The sequence below is a fragment of the Lepidochelys kempii genome, chromosome 16 (genome assembly GCF_965140285.1).
Source record: "Lepidochelys kempii isolate rLepKem1 chromosome 16, rLepKem1.hap1, whole genome shotgun sequence".
NCBI lineage: Eukaryota > Metazoa > Chordata > Testudines > Cheloniidae > Lepidochelys > Lepidochelys kempii.
The window spans coordinates 10,804,052-10,819,102 of record NC_136395.1 but is presented as its reverse complement, the minus strand read 5'-3'; the positions used below and the strand labels follow the sequence as shown (position 1 = coordinate 10,819,102).

At 47.5% G+C, this 15,051-nt stretch overlaps 1 protein-coding gene across 1 annotated transcript in view; it reads right to left on the bottom strand.

Moving 5' to 3' along the window:
- LOC140899299 (uncharacterized) overlaps nucleotides 1–15,051 on the bottom strand; it is a 259,724-nt gene that overhangs the window by 108,811 nt on the left and 135,862 nt on the right. Inside the window, exons 8-9 of the mRNA XM_073314570.2 lie at nucleotides 12,332–12,376; nucleotides 9,985–10,104 (exon numbers count right to left, since the gene is read on the bottom strand). Coding sequence (XP_073170671.2) covers nucleotides 9,985–10,104; nucleotides 12,332–12,376 — 165 coding nt within the window. The remainder of the gene's footprint in view (nucleotides 1–9,984; nucleotides 10,105–12,331; nucleotides 12,377–15,051) is intronic.

The window sequence follows — 15,051 nt, the reverse complement described above, 5'->3', positions numbered from 1 at the left end:
TAAACTTATCAAGCTTTGTTTGAAGCCAGATATGTTGTTTGCTCCCACTGCTTCCCTGGGAAGGCTGTACCAGAACTTCACTCCTTTGATGGTTAGAAACCTTCGTCTAATTTCAAGTCTAAACTTCCTGATGGCCAGTTTATATCCATTTGTTCTTGTGTCCACACTGGTACTAAGCTTAAATAATTCTTTTCCCTCCATGGTATTTATCCCTCTGATATATTTATAGAGAGCAATCATATCTCCCCTCAGCCTTCTTTTAGTTAGGCTAAACAAGCCAAGCTCACTGAGTCTCCTTTCATAAGACAAGTATACATTCCTCGGATCATCCTAGTAGCCCTTCTCTGTACCTGTTCCCGTTTGAATTAATCCTTCTTAAACATGGGAGACCAGAACTGCACACAATATTCCAGATGAGGTCTCACCAGTGCCTTGTATAACGGTACTAGCATCTCCTTGTCTCTTCCGGAAATACCTCACCTGATGCATCCCAAGACCGCATTAGGTGCTCTCATCTCCCCATTCCTCTTGACTCCTAGGTCTCCACACTTTCCCAGAGGAAGCCTCAGGTTCAGAGTCCATGGACACAGGTATGCTTAGACTGGTTTTTGCCACCCTACATTTGTCCACATTGAATTTCACCAGCCAGGGTGTTGCTGGCTGAATCCAGCTGTAATTTCTCAACGTTCACCATGGCCTGTCCCCTATCCCTAAGGCTTCAGAGGCTCCAGCACATGTCTCCAACTCACTGCTAGCATCCTCCTCCAAATCATTATTTAAAATCAGCCGTAAATGGTCCCAATATCAACCATGGAGATCCCCCATTAGTAAGGAGGAAGGTCCCTGGTCTGTGTTATATAGGGGGTCGGACTAGATGACCACAATGGTTCCTTCTGGCCTTGAAATCTAAGTGTCTATGAAAAGTTCTTACTGATACAAGAAACTGCCCATCTCAACTCTGTTGGCTATTTGGCCATTGCTTAACTAGTTTTAATCCATAGTGACACCTTGACACTCAACCAGGGACTTTTTTCTCCCCTCAGGAGTCCTGTGAGAGACTTGTCAACAAAAGGCCTGGAACCAGACCATGGCAGTGATTCCTGCCAAGAGTCACGCAGCCCTAGATCATCTTGAAACAATTTAAGTGCAATTAGATATGACCGCAACTGCTTCTGATCAGTGGAAAGAACTCCCCACTCTAATGAATGTTTTTACCTTCTGCTCTAGGAGACATCTCCATATTAGGGTCTGCATTGTGTAATGTTTATCACAAGAGAACATCAGGAAGGGCCAGCCCTGTTGCCTCCTGGTAGGAAACTGCTCTCGGAGCATGGGAACAGTATAGGCAGAAATGTCTTTTGGGGGGGGAGAGGGGTGTAGGGAGGCCATCTAGACTTCTTTTAATGGTATTCCACCCTCTGGATGCTTATCAGAAGCAGAGTTCTAGAACATTCCAGAATATTTTGTTAGAGAGGAGAAAAAACGTACCCTTCATTTGCTAGCAACCCCCCTTTGACTCTCCTTCTCTCAGGGATCTGCCGTGGTCCTTTCACCAATGTAACTGGAGCAAGACGTGGTCCAGGTTGGTCCCAAGCTATTTAAATGGTTACCCTGAGATGCGCTGCAGAATCTAGGCAGTAACAGCCTGGCAACAACGGCAGCTCCAGGGTAATTTGTGTGATCACTACAGTGTTACCTGCTGAACCTCATCGCCACTGCCCCAGTATCATCATATAAATAACGTTACTATGCTGGAGCAGTTTCACTGGAAAAGACAGAGAGAACGAGAAAGAAACGAAGAGCTAATTCATGGATCTGACTGCAGCTGTTCTGTAGCAATTACCACCTGCCTCCTGGGTTCTGCAGCTTGCTAGCTCACCAGCGCTTCAGCACAGTGTTGTCCTCCCAGTCCCACCACTTTGGGCACCGCACTGCCATCAGAGAAAGACCTCACTGGATTCTCAGGCTCATTCTCACTCAGCACAGGACAGGCTACTGCTCCGCATTAGTCAAAAGCAACAGTAACTGCCTAATGGTCCAGGTAGCAGTACTCCAAGCAGAAGGCAACAGATGTGCTGTCGGCAGGGCCAGCTCCAGGCACCAGCGAACCAAGCAGGTGCCTGGGGCGGCAAATGTAAAGGGGCAGCAGGATGTCGGGCTCTGGGGCGGCAACCTGCCCTCGGCAGCGGCGGGAATTCGGCAGTCGCTCCGTCACAGTGTGTTTCGTGCTTGGCGGCAATTCGGCAGCAGGGTCACGCCTCTTCTCTTCGCTCACTGGCGGCGATTCGGTGGCCGCACCATCACTCCACCTCCGGATTGAGCGGCCAGGATTCCGCCTCCCTGTTCGGCGGCAAGTTTTGGGTTTCTTTGCCGCTTGGGGCGGCAAAAACACTGGAGCTGGCCCTGGCTGTTGGAAGCATGGGACGTACCCTCACTCTTCTACTGATTTCACTGTAGAAAGGAGCCCTGACCAAACCATCCCACTCAGAAGGCTTAGTGGGGGGCTTTAAGAGTGAGAAAAGGGGGTAAAGGCCAGAAAGACTGCAAGGGGAGGGAGTCCTCAAGGCTCATCATGGATGGTGGAAAACCTGTTTCCCCCAAGTAATAAAGGAACAATGTTCTGGAAAAAAAAAACCCCACCAAGTTTTAAAAGCCAGATCAGTAGCTGAGTGAGCTGGCCAAACAAACTTTGAAAGGCTGAGCCTGAAAACAACCAAACCTCAGGGAATATATGAAAACCTCATGTTGTGTGGACTACACCAACCTGGTGCCTTCTCTGAGGTCATCCAAGGTCTCAAGGAAGTCTCTCTCTCTCTCTCTCTCTCTCTCAGGAGAACAGCCACTTCCCGAGCAACAGAACATTTCAGAGCCACCCAGGTGAGCTCCGATGGTTACACAAAGTCAGCTGTGACCTCACAACAAAAGAGTTGCAGGGAAAATGAAGATTCCCGTATTACACTGACAAAGAGATCAGTGAGTGTGTAGCCTGTCAATCTGGAGTGTGGATGCATTGTTACACTTTGCATTTGTTTCAATATACATCATATTCTTCCTTGCCAGCAAAGCTGTAACAGTATCATTACCCGAGCCTAAAGCTAAATCTCCTCTGTTACACCTTGACACCCCATATTCACCACTGTCATGTAATTAGAATATGTCTTATACAAAGCATGCCTTGTGAGGTGTCATTCTAAAAGTCCTGATCTGCTAGACAGTAATATCTCATTAGACTGTATGTGCTATCGTCATGTGTGAAGTTATGAAGTTTGACTATGTATGTATTGCTGAAATATGTCCTGAGGTTGAAAACACCCACAAGCAGCCTTTCAGGTACGACAGTAAAAAGGCCAAACAATGTTAATGGCTTACTGAGGAAATGCACACAAGTACAAGGATTGCCCCAGGAACTGTGTACAATAGAAACCTCCCAGAGACAGCACTACACCATGGGAACTGTTTGACCCAGGTCACAGCAAAAGAGCGTGTTAAGCTCAGTTTTCTGTTTTTGTCTATTTACTAAGGTAATCTGCTTTGATATGTTTGATATCCTTTATAATCACGTAAAATTTACCTTTTGTAGTTAATAAACGTATTTCTTGTATATAACATAACCCAGTTTGTGGAATTCATATTGGGGGGAAGGGGCGGCAAGAAGCTATGCACATCTGTCTCCACATTGAGGGAAAGGGCAAATTTTTATGAGCTTGAGCCGCGCAGATCTTTCTATACAGCGCAAGACAGTATTATTTAGAGTTTATCCTGCAAAAGGGGTGTGCACATGAGTGCCGGGTAAGTCCTCTCACACAGAGCTGACTTCAGTCTATGTCTGCAGCTGCGTGTGGCCCTACCTGTGTGTGTGTGCGCTGCAATAGGCCAGAAAGCCTAATTCAGCAAAACAGAGAGGGAATCCAGGCTGGAGGAACAGGAGAGGCTCAGTGAACCCCCAGTATATCAGGTGGCATCCTGGATAAGGGGGAGGGGGTCCAATCCATCACATCCTCCACCACTGCAGTTACTGGGGTGGCCTTTCAACTACTCAGCATTATCTTTCCTAATAGCTCTTTTCACCTGAAGAGTAGCAAATGGCTAAGAGCAAGGGGCCAGCCACTGGGTCCCATGATACACAAGGGTCCATGTTTTGTTCAGCAGCCACATGTAGCAAGAGAATACACCATCTCTGCCGAGAACACAGAGCACTAGAGAATCAGTCTCCAAAACCCTGTTACAGATACCATCTGTTCCCTCCAACGACAATACCACTGTGTACTGTAGGCTCACGATACTCAGAAGAAATATGGCTTTGGACAATATTTTTAAGTGATAGAGTTTAGGCATGTTAAACAAACAGAATGCAAGTGCATGAGACCAAACCAGGAGCTTTAATACAAAATGTCTCTAAATAAAACTGGCACTACGTGCAGGTGGGAGAAAAGTGTGGCTATATCTGGACAGAGTTCAGAACCAGGAATGTCACAGTTCTGACAATACGGAGATACCATGGAGTTCTAACTCCAATACTAAGATGTCACTTCACCCCATTTTGCAGGCAGATGAGAACTGGAAAGGCAACTGATCACATAGGTGGCCTATTCCAAATGCACATTATGAGGTTTGCCCTTTAATGGAAAGGAGATGGGGATTAGATAAACCCACAGGTTTCATCCATCTCTAACTTCTGTAATTCTATCATCAATATTAGTTATTTACTGAATTTCTGGTCTGTGGCAGTAGGCAATCAGAATGGTGTGGATGCTGGGTTGGCTTTAGCCAAGAGTTTGGATAAACAGCACAAACCTCATGCCATTTCAGCCAGTTTGAATTCTCGGGAGGAGTCTGGCATCATCCAAACCTGAAATTCACCCTCCCTTATAGTTCTGATCTGGCCTGAAACAAAACAAAACAAAAATCAAAGAGGCAGATTTGGATCTAGGGAGCCCAAGTCCAAGCTTCTCAGAAATTTTGAAAGGTTCAGATTCCACGTGCTGGGTTTGCTCCCAATCTGTAATAAATACAGAATTGTGACCTCACAAGAAGGGATAAGTAAAGTATTCACATTCCTTCTACCTTAATAGGAGAAGCAACAATCTCTTCACTATCTAGGAATGAAAACAACAGATGCTATATAGACCCTTGATGGACCCAGCCAACATCTTGGATGGCACAAACCTCCCCTCTCCAATGCAACACGAGTCGCGGCACAAACATGCTGCATCACAACATCTGGCTGCCATGCAGTGGACGCTCTCCGTGGTACCCATGAGTGAGAGCTGGGGAAGTTCAGTGGCTTCACTCAAGTGACAGCAGGTGCAGACTAACCTAGCAGGAGAACACCTGTAGGAACGACCCAAGTGTCCACAGGGCTGGGTTATCTTTTTTGATGGAAATGCCGCTGCTCATGTCCAAACAGGTGATGCGAAAAATCCCTTTGCTGGCTTGGCTGGTGATGAGTAATATCAAAAGCAGTGCTCATAGTCCCGAGGATTCCATCTCATCTCCTGCCAAGCACCTGCATGTCTCCCGTCCCCTCTTCCAGAAGCATCTCTCCACTTCCCCTCCAACCTTTCCCCCACTGACACATTGCTAACAGGAGATCATAAGCAACAGTGGCCCCACTGCCTTGAAATCAGTTTGCATTTCCCATGTGGTGAACTCCCCTCCCCAGTCATGTTGGCACCTTCACAGCTCCCCCACCCATCCCTTCCTCTTTGATGTTATTTACAAAGGGGAAAGACGTCTTTCTGCGGAAGTAACGTTTACAAGAACACCCAACCCAAGAATGTAACCAACACACTCCGAGAGGAACGCATCCCTGAGACGCCACGTACTGGCCTCACCTCCTCCACCCCACCCCGAGCACTTGCTTTTACAGCACACCTGCACTTGGCTGATGGAGCTGCTGGCAGCAGTGACGAAGCATTCTTGTTACAAGCTCGCTTTGTGAAACCTGCGTTGTCCCTCCTTTCTCCCCTACACCTCCGTCTGGAATAATAAAAGGTGGGTTCCCCTTAGCAGAGGTGAAGCCAGGACATGGAGCTGGCGTCACAAAGTGTACGCCTCACGTACATGCTCCAATGGCTTCCCAGAGCCAGCTAGGAACCTAGACGGTTAATTGATCGACCTGTGGTGGCGACACACGACCACACAGACAGGCTGTGCCGCACCAGGTCAAACCATTGGTCTATCCATGGCAGCAGTGGCCAATAGCTAGGGCCCTACCAAATTCATGGTCCATTTTGGTCAATTTCACGGTCATAGGATTTTAAAAATAATAAATTTTTTTTATGATTTCCACGATTAAAATCTGAAATTTCAGAGTGTTGTAACGGTAGGGGTCCTGGAGTTGTGTGGGGGGGTGTCGTAAGGCTTATTGTAGGGGGGCCTACGGTACTGCGACTCTTCCTTCTGTGCTGCTGCTGGCGGCGGCTCTGCCTTCAGCGCTGGGCTCCTGCCAAGCAGCTGCCGCTCTCCCGCTGCCCGGCTCTGAAGGCAGAGCCACCGCCAGCAGCAGCGCAGAAGTAAAGGTGGCCTAGTGTGGTGTTGTCACCCTTCCTTCTGCCCTGCTGCCTGCAGAGCTGGGGCCTCAGTCAGCAGCCGCCGCTCGCCGGCCGCCCAGCTCTGAAGGCAGCCCAGAAGTAAGGGTGGCAATACCATGACCCCCCTAAAATAACCTTGCAACTCCCTTTTGGGTCAGGACTCCCAATTTGAGAAAGGCTGATCTCCCCCGTGAAATCTCTATAGTAGAGGGTAAAAGCACACAAAAGACCCGATTTCACAGGGGGGAAACCAGATTTCACAGTCTGTGACGCATTTTTCATGGCCGTGAATTTGATAGGGCCCTACCAATAGCCGATGCTTCAGCAGAATGACTCTAAGGTATTTACTGAGTCCCCATCATGGTGATATCTGAGCACTTCACAGTAATTAATGCATTGCTCCTCACAACACCCTGCAAGGCAGCACAGTGCTGTTATCCATATTTTACAGTTGGGGAACTGAAGCACGGAGAGGCTAAGTGGACTTGCCATGAGTGTCACAGAAAGTTTCTGGCAGAGCAGAGAATCCAAGCTGGGTCTCTCACATCTCGTCACCCTAAGCACGGGCGATTCCTTCCCCTCTTACCCAATAATCAGGATGGCCAACACATCAGTAGTGCAGAGTGAAAAAAGAGATCTTTCCAGATCCCTGCAAGGCATTGCTTTAGGGGTTTAAGCACACAAAGTGTTATTTCCTCTGAGGTATCACCTTCCATTGCTATGCGAAGTGCTTACACCACAGTAGGGTAGCTCAGCACTGCAGCTGTACCACTGTAGTGCAGACATACCCATAGCCTAGGAGTCAGAGATTCTGCATCTGACTATCTCGGGTCTTTGGCGGCCCCTGTCATCGGAGAACCTCGCAAGCAGAAACAACAACATCTCTCTCTTCTGTCCCAGCCTGCAGGAGAAACAGCAGATTATAGTCGGTGTGCGGGGACGTCTATAGGAACCCAACAAAAGCTAACTCTGACAGATCAGTTCTGAACCTGGTAAAGCCCCTGGTTGTTCCCACCTCTTGTGGGGACGGGGTCCATAGCACCACTCCAGCTTCTGCCAACATCCTGCCTCCTGCACCCATAAGTCCCCGATTATTGGCTGATCCTGTCAACTGCAACCGTCATGGGAAGCCACGGCAGCAGGAGGAAAACTGATCTCAGGACTAGCCCCATCAAGGACTTCAGTGATAAGAACAGAGATCTAGAACTGCATTCTAATCTATGGGGAGCCTGGGGTGATGCTTTCAGGGCAACCAGCGTTGCTAAGCAGGTAGGTGGATGCATTTGGTACAACCTGGACCTTCTTCAGACTGCAGTGGCTTCACTCCTAGATCCAAGGGGCATTAATCCAGCCTGGGATGTTGTGAACAGGTGGATTACCATGGCCAGGTCTGTGCCTGAAAGCTGGGGTACAATCTTCCAGTCAGTTGTAGAATTCATTATTTTTCTGCCACTGTGGCTATTTAGGCCTTCAACAGCCCTATTCCTGGCTATGCCACTGACTTGCTACATCGCCTCAGGCCAGTTACTTACAATAAAGCCTTGGTCCCTGACTCCCCATCTGGAACACGGGTTAACATCAACAGTTGGCCCCCCCTTTGGAGTGCTGGAAGGCTTGTTTGTAAAGCCAGTTTGTAGAGTGGCTGGCCCAGTGGCTACACATCATGGCTGCTGCTTGGGGACACTGGCTCAGCACTAAAAAGCAGGGCTGTGGTAGGCTCTGAAATAGCAACATGTGCTATTCCTGCAGACCCGGCCTGCAACCCCGCTGGCACGCATCACGGCCAGCAGGGAATACGATGGCGGCTTTAAAAAGCATTAAAGGCCTTTGATGTTTTAATATACTTTCCCTAACATCACGTCGCAGCAGCATGCAGTTCTAATAAAGGAAAAGTAATAGATGCCAAACATACGGCTTCCATTTCATGCCAGGACAGCTTCAATTGGAATTGTCACTGGCCTGAAACATGTTTCTCCTTAGGAGTCTTGCTGTTCTTTCCATGTGGTTTGAATCAGGATTGCTTTCCCTCCCCCTGCCCCAGGACAAAGTTTGGGAATGTGGGTTAGGAAGGAAAAAAAAAATCAAACCCCTAATGCTTGAAATAGAAAACCACGGATTAGCCCTCCCGAGGAATCCCAGCGGCGGCTCATTCAGCGTTGATCTTTGGCAAACCGGAAGAGGTGGGTACGTGAAGCAGGGAGGCTGCTGCTACGGGCTCCACCGCTTTGCAGAATTTACCCCTGGCGACACTGCTGCTGTGACTGCAGGAAGCCTGCCAGTGAAGTTATGACTAATCAAAGCGCGTGTGCCAGAATATACAGCACTCCTCACACCGACACAGCGCACTGGGTCAGAGTGTCAAACCCCTCTTTTCATTTCATGGCTGGTCCACAGAAAGGATCAGTGCTTCATTTGTGCTAGGGCTGAGCCCTGGCACCTCTGGGCTTGCTGCATCGGTTATGAATGTAAAAAAAATTGCTTGAGCCCTGACACCTTTCATTATAAATTAAGCAACAGAAAGGATTAATTGCTTATGGTTACTATCTGCTAGCAGAGTTCCTCCTTTAGGTTAACTGGCAGAGTCCTCTGCTTTGGTGTGGCAGATCGTGGGTTCAAACCTTGCTGCTGATGCCTGGGGGGAGTTTCTGACTTGGGGGTAGCAGGGTTATCTCTTACTGCTCCCCAGAGTTTGTGTTCTGAGTGACAATGAGTTTTTTGATCCTCTGGCCCGTGGAATACTTACTGTGCAGGACAATGCTAAGAGCCTCCTTAAGACCAGCTTCTCCTTGGATGCTCACAAGATGTGAGTAGATCATCAAAGAAATGCAGATGTGCTGAAGACATGAACATGCCTAGGCTGAGAAACCACTCATTCTTACTGCCAGAACTCTCACCTGCCCTCCCCACTACCCTCAGGCATAGGGCCAGGTTGGAAATTAGATTGTAGGCTCTTCAGAGGGAGGCTGTGTGGCCAAGTGGACAGGACATGGGACTAGGATTCCTGGATTCTATGCCAGGCTCTGACCCAACACTGCCATAATTGAGGCTGGAGCAGGCATTCACAAACATGAAGGTCAGGCTTTTAAAATCTGACAATTAACTTCTCTGTGCCTCAGTTTCCCCAGCTGTCAGAAGGTCTTAGAATTTATTTGCTGCCTGACGATGTGAGGCTCAACTGGTGTCTCAGAAGCTCTTTGAGAGCCGCAGGTGCCAGGTGTTACTGAAGTGACACTATTTCCAGGCAGAAACTGTAAGTCCCATTTTCGTTTTACCCTGGCAAGAAAGCCACCTCCCCAGTTCCAGCTGCACCTCTCTGCTCAGGGGTATGGGTTTTCAGGAGGAGCCAGATGCTGTGCAGTTCACCCTAAAATGCACTGCCCTGGGGAGCAAGCAGTTTGAGTTTTCCTTTCCTTCTCAGCTCTCAGCAGAAAAGGGCGTGTCCTAGACTCACCATGAACGCCAGCCAGTCTTCCTTTGAATTTCTCCAGAGAACAACGGTAGGTACACCAGGCATGCCTGGGGGGCCTGGATCTCCGGGGGGGCCTGTTCTCCCCATTGCACCAGGGTGCCCCTAGGAACGAGAAGAGTGACTCCTTTAAGACAGGCTTGGATTTTTCAGTCAACACAAACCCAGAGCTGGGCCTGAACCAAAACCACGTACCCCAACTGAGGGGGAGTTCAGATCTGAACAACTGGGCCAATTCCTGTGACCCAAATGGGATAAACCAAAACCCGGAGATCCAAACCACCCTGGGAAAGTAAGGAGCTGGGAATGAAATATGTGGCTTGACCCAGCTCTAAACCGTACAGAGAATACACGCAGTTCGAGCGAAATGCTGAAGGTGGAGATTGCAGTTGTATCTCGCTCTATAACGCCAAGATACTAACAAAAGAGAGCAGCCTGACTGCATTCCACATACACATCTCTACCCAGCTCTTGCTCCAAAGAGAGACATTGAGATGTACTAACAAATAAATCCATCACCACTCCATTATCTCTAAAAGCACTGATCTGAACATTCATAGAATCCTAGAATATTAGGGTTCGAAGAGACCTCAGGTCATCTCGTCCAACCCCTTGCTCAAAGCAGGACCAACACCCACTAAATCATCCCAGCCAAGGCTTTGTCAAGCCAGGCTTTAAAAACCTCTAAGGAAGGAGATTCCACCACTCCTTAGGTAACCCATTCCAGTGCTTCACCACCCTCCTAGTGAAATAGTGTTTCCTAATATCCAACCTAGACCTCCCCCACTGCAACTTGAGACCATTCAGTCATCTGCCACCACTGAGAACAGCCGAGCTCCATCCTCTTTGGAACCCCCCTTCAGGTCGTTGAAGGCTGCTCTCAAATCCCTCCTCACTCTTCTCTTCTGCAGAATAAACAAGCCCAGTTCCCTCAGCCTCTCCTCATATGTCATGTGCCCCAGCCCCCTGCTCATTTTCGTTGCCCTCCGCTGGACTCTCTCAATTCGTCCACATCCTTTCTGTAGTGGGGGGCCCAAAACTGGGCGCAGTACTCCAGGTGTGGCCTCACCAGTGCCGAATAACCACTTCCCTCAGTCTGTACACATCGAGCGGGGCACCCCAGGTTCAGACAGATAAACTATGCTGAGTGAGGCTAGGTTGAGAAGGGCCTGTGTACCTGAAGCAGCAAAATCACCATTGTCTCTGTGGCAGAACGGCCAAGATTTTAAGCCGCATCTGAGAAACCAGCATCCCCATGTGGGCCTGCTGGCTGCAGTTTCAAGCACTGCCCTGGCATCTTCCTTCCTTTTTCAAGAGGGAGCGTGGGGTGATTTAAAGTCACCCTGTGCACAGATAGCACAGCTGCGAGGACTGGGATTTAACCATGTTAAGGGTTGAGAGTTTGGATTTCTAAAGCTGGGAAAAGAGGCACTGTGCAGGGACATAGCCTTTGGAATAGGTCTCTGTAGTGCCCTGCCACCCTTGCAGGAGCAAGTCTCAGAGCCTGGATCTACTGACTTGGGCTCACGGGGCTTGTGCTACAGGCCAATAACAGCCAGGTAGATATTTGGGCTCGGGCCGGAGCCTGGGCTCCGAGACCAGCGCGAGGGACGCGTGTCAGAGCCCAGGCCCCAGCCAGAGCCTGAAGGTCTACACTGCTATTTATAGCCCCTCAGCACAAGCCCTGCAATCCTGAGTCAGTTGACCTGAGCTCTGACACTCACTGCTGGGTTTTTTTTTTGCTGTGTAGATGTACCCTGAGGAGCTAAGTCTCAGACCTAATAGACAACGTGAAGCAACACTGGAGTGATGCCTGCTTCCCTCCCTCCACAATAGAACATCCAGGGTCTCGCTCTGTCAACAAGGCTATTCCTAAGGTCTACAGAGTCTTTGTTAACAGAGAGAGCTGGGTGGTCTACTAGAAAGAGCACTAGACTGGGACTTGGGAGACCTAGCTTCTAGTCTCAAGTCTGACCCTGGATGGTATTGGGTAAGTCACTTTACTGCTCTGTGCATCAGTTTCCCCATCTGTGAAGTGGGCATAATGATACTTTTTAAGGTACCTAGTGGTAGTTCAGAATAATATTAGTAGTTCAAACTCCTCTACTGTGCTTGTACAGAAAAGCTGTCTCAAGATACAAGTATGAATTTGGCTCGAAAACATCCCAACAAAAGCTGAATTATCATTGTATAAGTATTGGACCACCAGGCTTGGTGTGCAGGAATCTCAGAAGCTAACCAGGCAGTTTCTAATCAGAAGAAATGTCAGCTGCATTTGCCCCTGGACCTAAACCACATCTAACGAAGTTTAAGAGTTTTCCAATTTACTCACTTTGTCTCCTTTGGGTCCCAGAGGTCCGCCTCTCCCTCGGCAACCCTGAAAAGCAAAACAAGAGCTGTGTCACTCAACTGTGTTTGTTTGCCCTACTCCACCTACAAAGATCCTGGCATAGAAGGACAATCTTGACCTGTGAAGATACCCCAAGCTGGTCATAGGACAGGTATTTCTAAGCAGAGATACTGCAAACACAGGCTGGAAGGCAGATAACTCAACTGGAAGGCTGACCTTGCTGCTGGCTGGGTGTAAACCGATAGCATGACTGTCACAGGGCCTGTCTACATGGAGTCACTCAGGAAAATTAATATGGATGAATGACAGGTGGGAATTTAAAATTAAAGTGGCGTTAATTCAGTTTTTCTTAGTTCAAAATAAGATGAATTAAGGCCACTTTAGGACACTTAACCCAGCTACATTGCTCAGGGGCATGAAAAATCCACTCCTATGAGTGAAGTAGTTAAGCCAACTTAAAATCCCCTGTATAGACAAAACTAGGTAGATGGAAGAAAATAGCGACCACTTCTTGGGGAGGTCTATTTACTGCAGGAATCCGAGAACCCCGCCCATGCAGTAGTAAGTGTCCACAGTGAGGCGCTGCAGGATTTTAAGTGTAGAAAAAGCCAGATTCCTTTTCTTTGCAGGAAAATGCTGATTCCCACTACAAAGTCTTGTTCCAATGAAGGGTCAGTTTTGTAGAGAAGATTTGGTGCAAGATGGAATTTCTCATCAAAACACAAAAGAGACCTTGATCCAAATCAGGTAAGACTTGAACAGAGGACTCCCGCATCCCAGCTGAGTGCCATAAGCACTGGGTTATTGGCTATATAGGAGTAAGGCAGAGCTGGACACACACCATAGGACAGCGAAACAGTTTCAGCAGTGACAGGTTTCAGAATAGCAGCCATGATAGTCTGTATTCACAAAAAGAAAAGGAGTACTAGTGGCACCTTAGAGACTAACAAATTTATTTGAGCATAAGCTTTTGTGAGCTACAGCTCACTTCATCGGATGCATTCAATGGAAAATACAGTGGGGAGATTTATATACATAGAGAACATGAAACAATGGGTGTTACCATACACACTGTAAGGAGAGTGATCACTTAAGATGAGCTATTACCAGCAGGAGGGGGGGGGGGGAGAGAAAGGGATTATCACCTTTTGTAGTGATAATCAAGGTGGGCCATTTCCAGCAGTTGACAAGAACGTCTGAGGAACAGTGGGGGGTGGGGGAAATAAACATGGGAAAATAGTTTTACTTAATTCCAATTCAGCAGTCTCTCATTGGAGTCTGTTTTTGAAGTTTTTTTGTTGAAGAATTGCCACTTTTAGGTCTGTAATCTCGAGTGACCAGAGAGATTGAAGTGTTCTCCGATTGGTTTTTGAATGTTATAATTTTTGACGTCTGATTTGCGTCCATTTATTCTTTTAAGTAGAGACTGTCCAGTTTGACCAATGTACATAGCAGAGGGGCATTGCTGGCATATATCACATTGGTAGATGTGCAGGTGAACGAATTTCAGCAGTGTAAATCCCACTGATGATCAATGAGACTGTTTCTTGACTGCCTACATCACTTTAAAATGGTACTTAGGAGCCTTGGAAAATGCGATCCAATTCCTCCATTTGACAGTACCCATCTTTAGTTTGTAAAGCTTTTTGCTCAGGAAAAGGATGAAGTACAAATATCAGCAGCAGCTGTGGGGGTGGTGTATCTTTGTTTTCAGTTGTTTTGTAAGGGGAAAAGCTCTGCATCAAGTTCTCTAGTCCAGTGGCTCTCAGCCCTTCCAAACTACTGTACCCTTTCAGGAGTCTGATTTGTCTTGTGTACCCCAAGTTTCACCTCACTTAAAAACTACTTGCTTACAAAATCAGACATAAAAATACAAGTGTCACAGCCACACTGTTACTGACAAATTGCTGACTCTCTCTTTTTTTACAGTAGAATTATAAAATAAATCAACTGGAATATAAATATTGTACGTACATTTCAATGTATAGTACATAGAGCTGTATAAACAACCCATTGTATGAAATTTTAGTATGAACTGACTTCGTTAGTGCTTTTTACATAGCCTGTTGTAAAACTAGGCAAATATTTAGATGAGGAGTTGTACTCCTGGAAGACCTCTATGTATCCCTGCGGCTACATGTACCCCTGGTTGAGAACCACTGCTCTAGCTTAATAAAAGTTCAGATCTTTAGTTACTGTAAATCAGCACAGCTCTATTAAAATCATTAGTGTTATGTGCCTTTCCACCACCTGAAGATCTGATCCCAAAATATACCACCTGTATCAACAAGATTGGTGATTTCAATTGCAACAGGAAGCAAACACCCTGAGTCCCAAGGGTAAACTGCAATTCAACACATTCGTTCTGGGCCTGGGTATTTTTACTGAGCACAGCCTGCAAGCCAAGCCAACACGTGACTGGTGACTCTGTAATGCAAGTCACGTTCTACTAAGCGCTGACACCAGACTCAGTTTACCGAAGAATTTACCTTGAGGGGGTAGCGTTCATAAGGCCTTCTATCAGCCAGCAAAAAAACAACCAAACAAAACACCTCCTTTCACGCTGAGTGGAAGAGAAAACAAAGAGCCACAGTCTGTATCAATAGCCTTCCCTGGACCAGCAACAGCAATGAAAATTACTCCTCAAACTGCTCTCTGTCCATATTGCCCAGCTATATTTGAGGGTAGCGGCCTTGGCACAG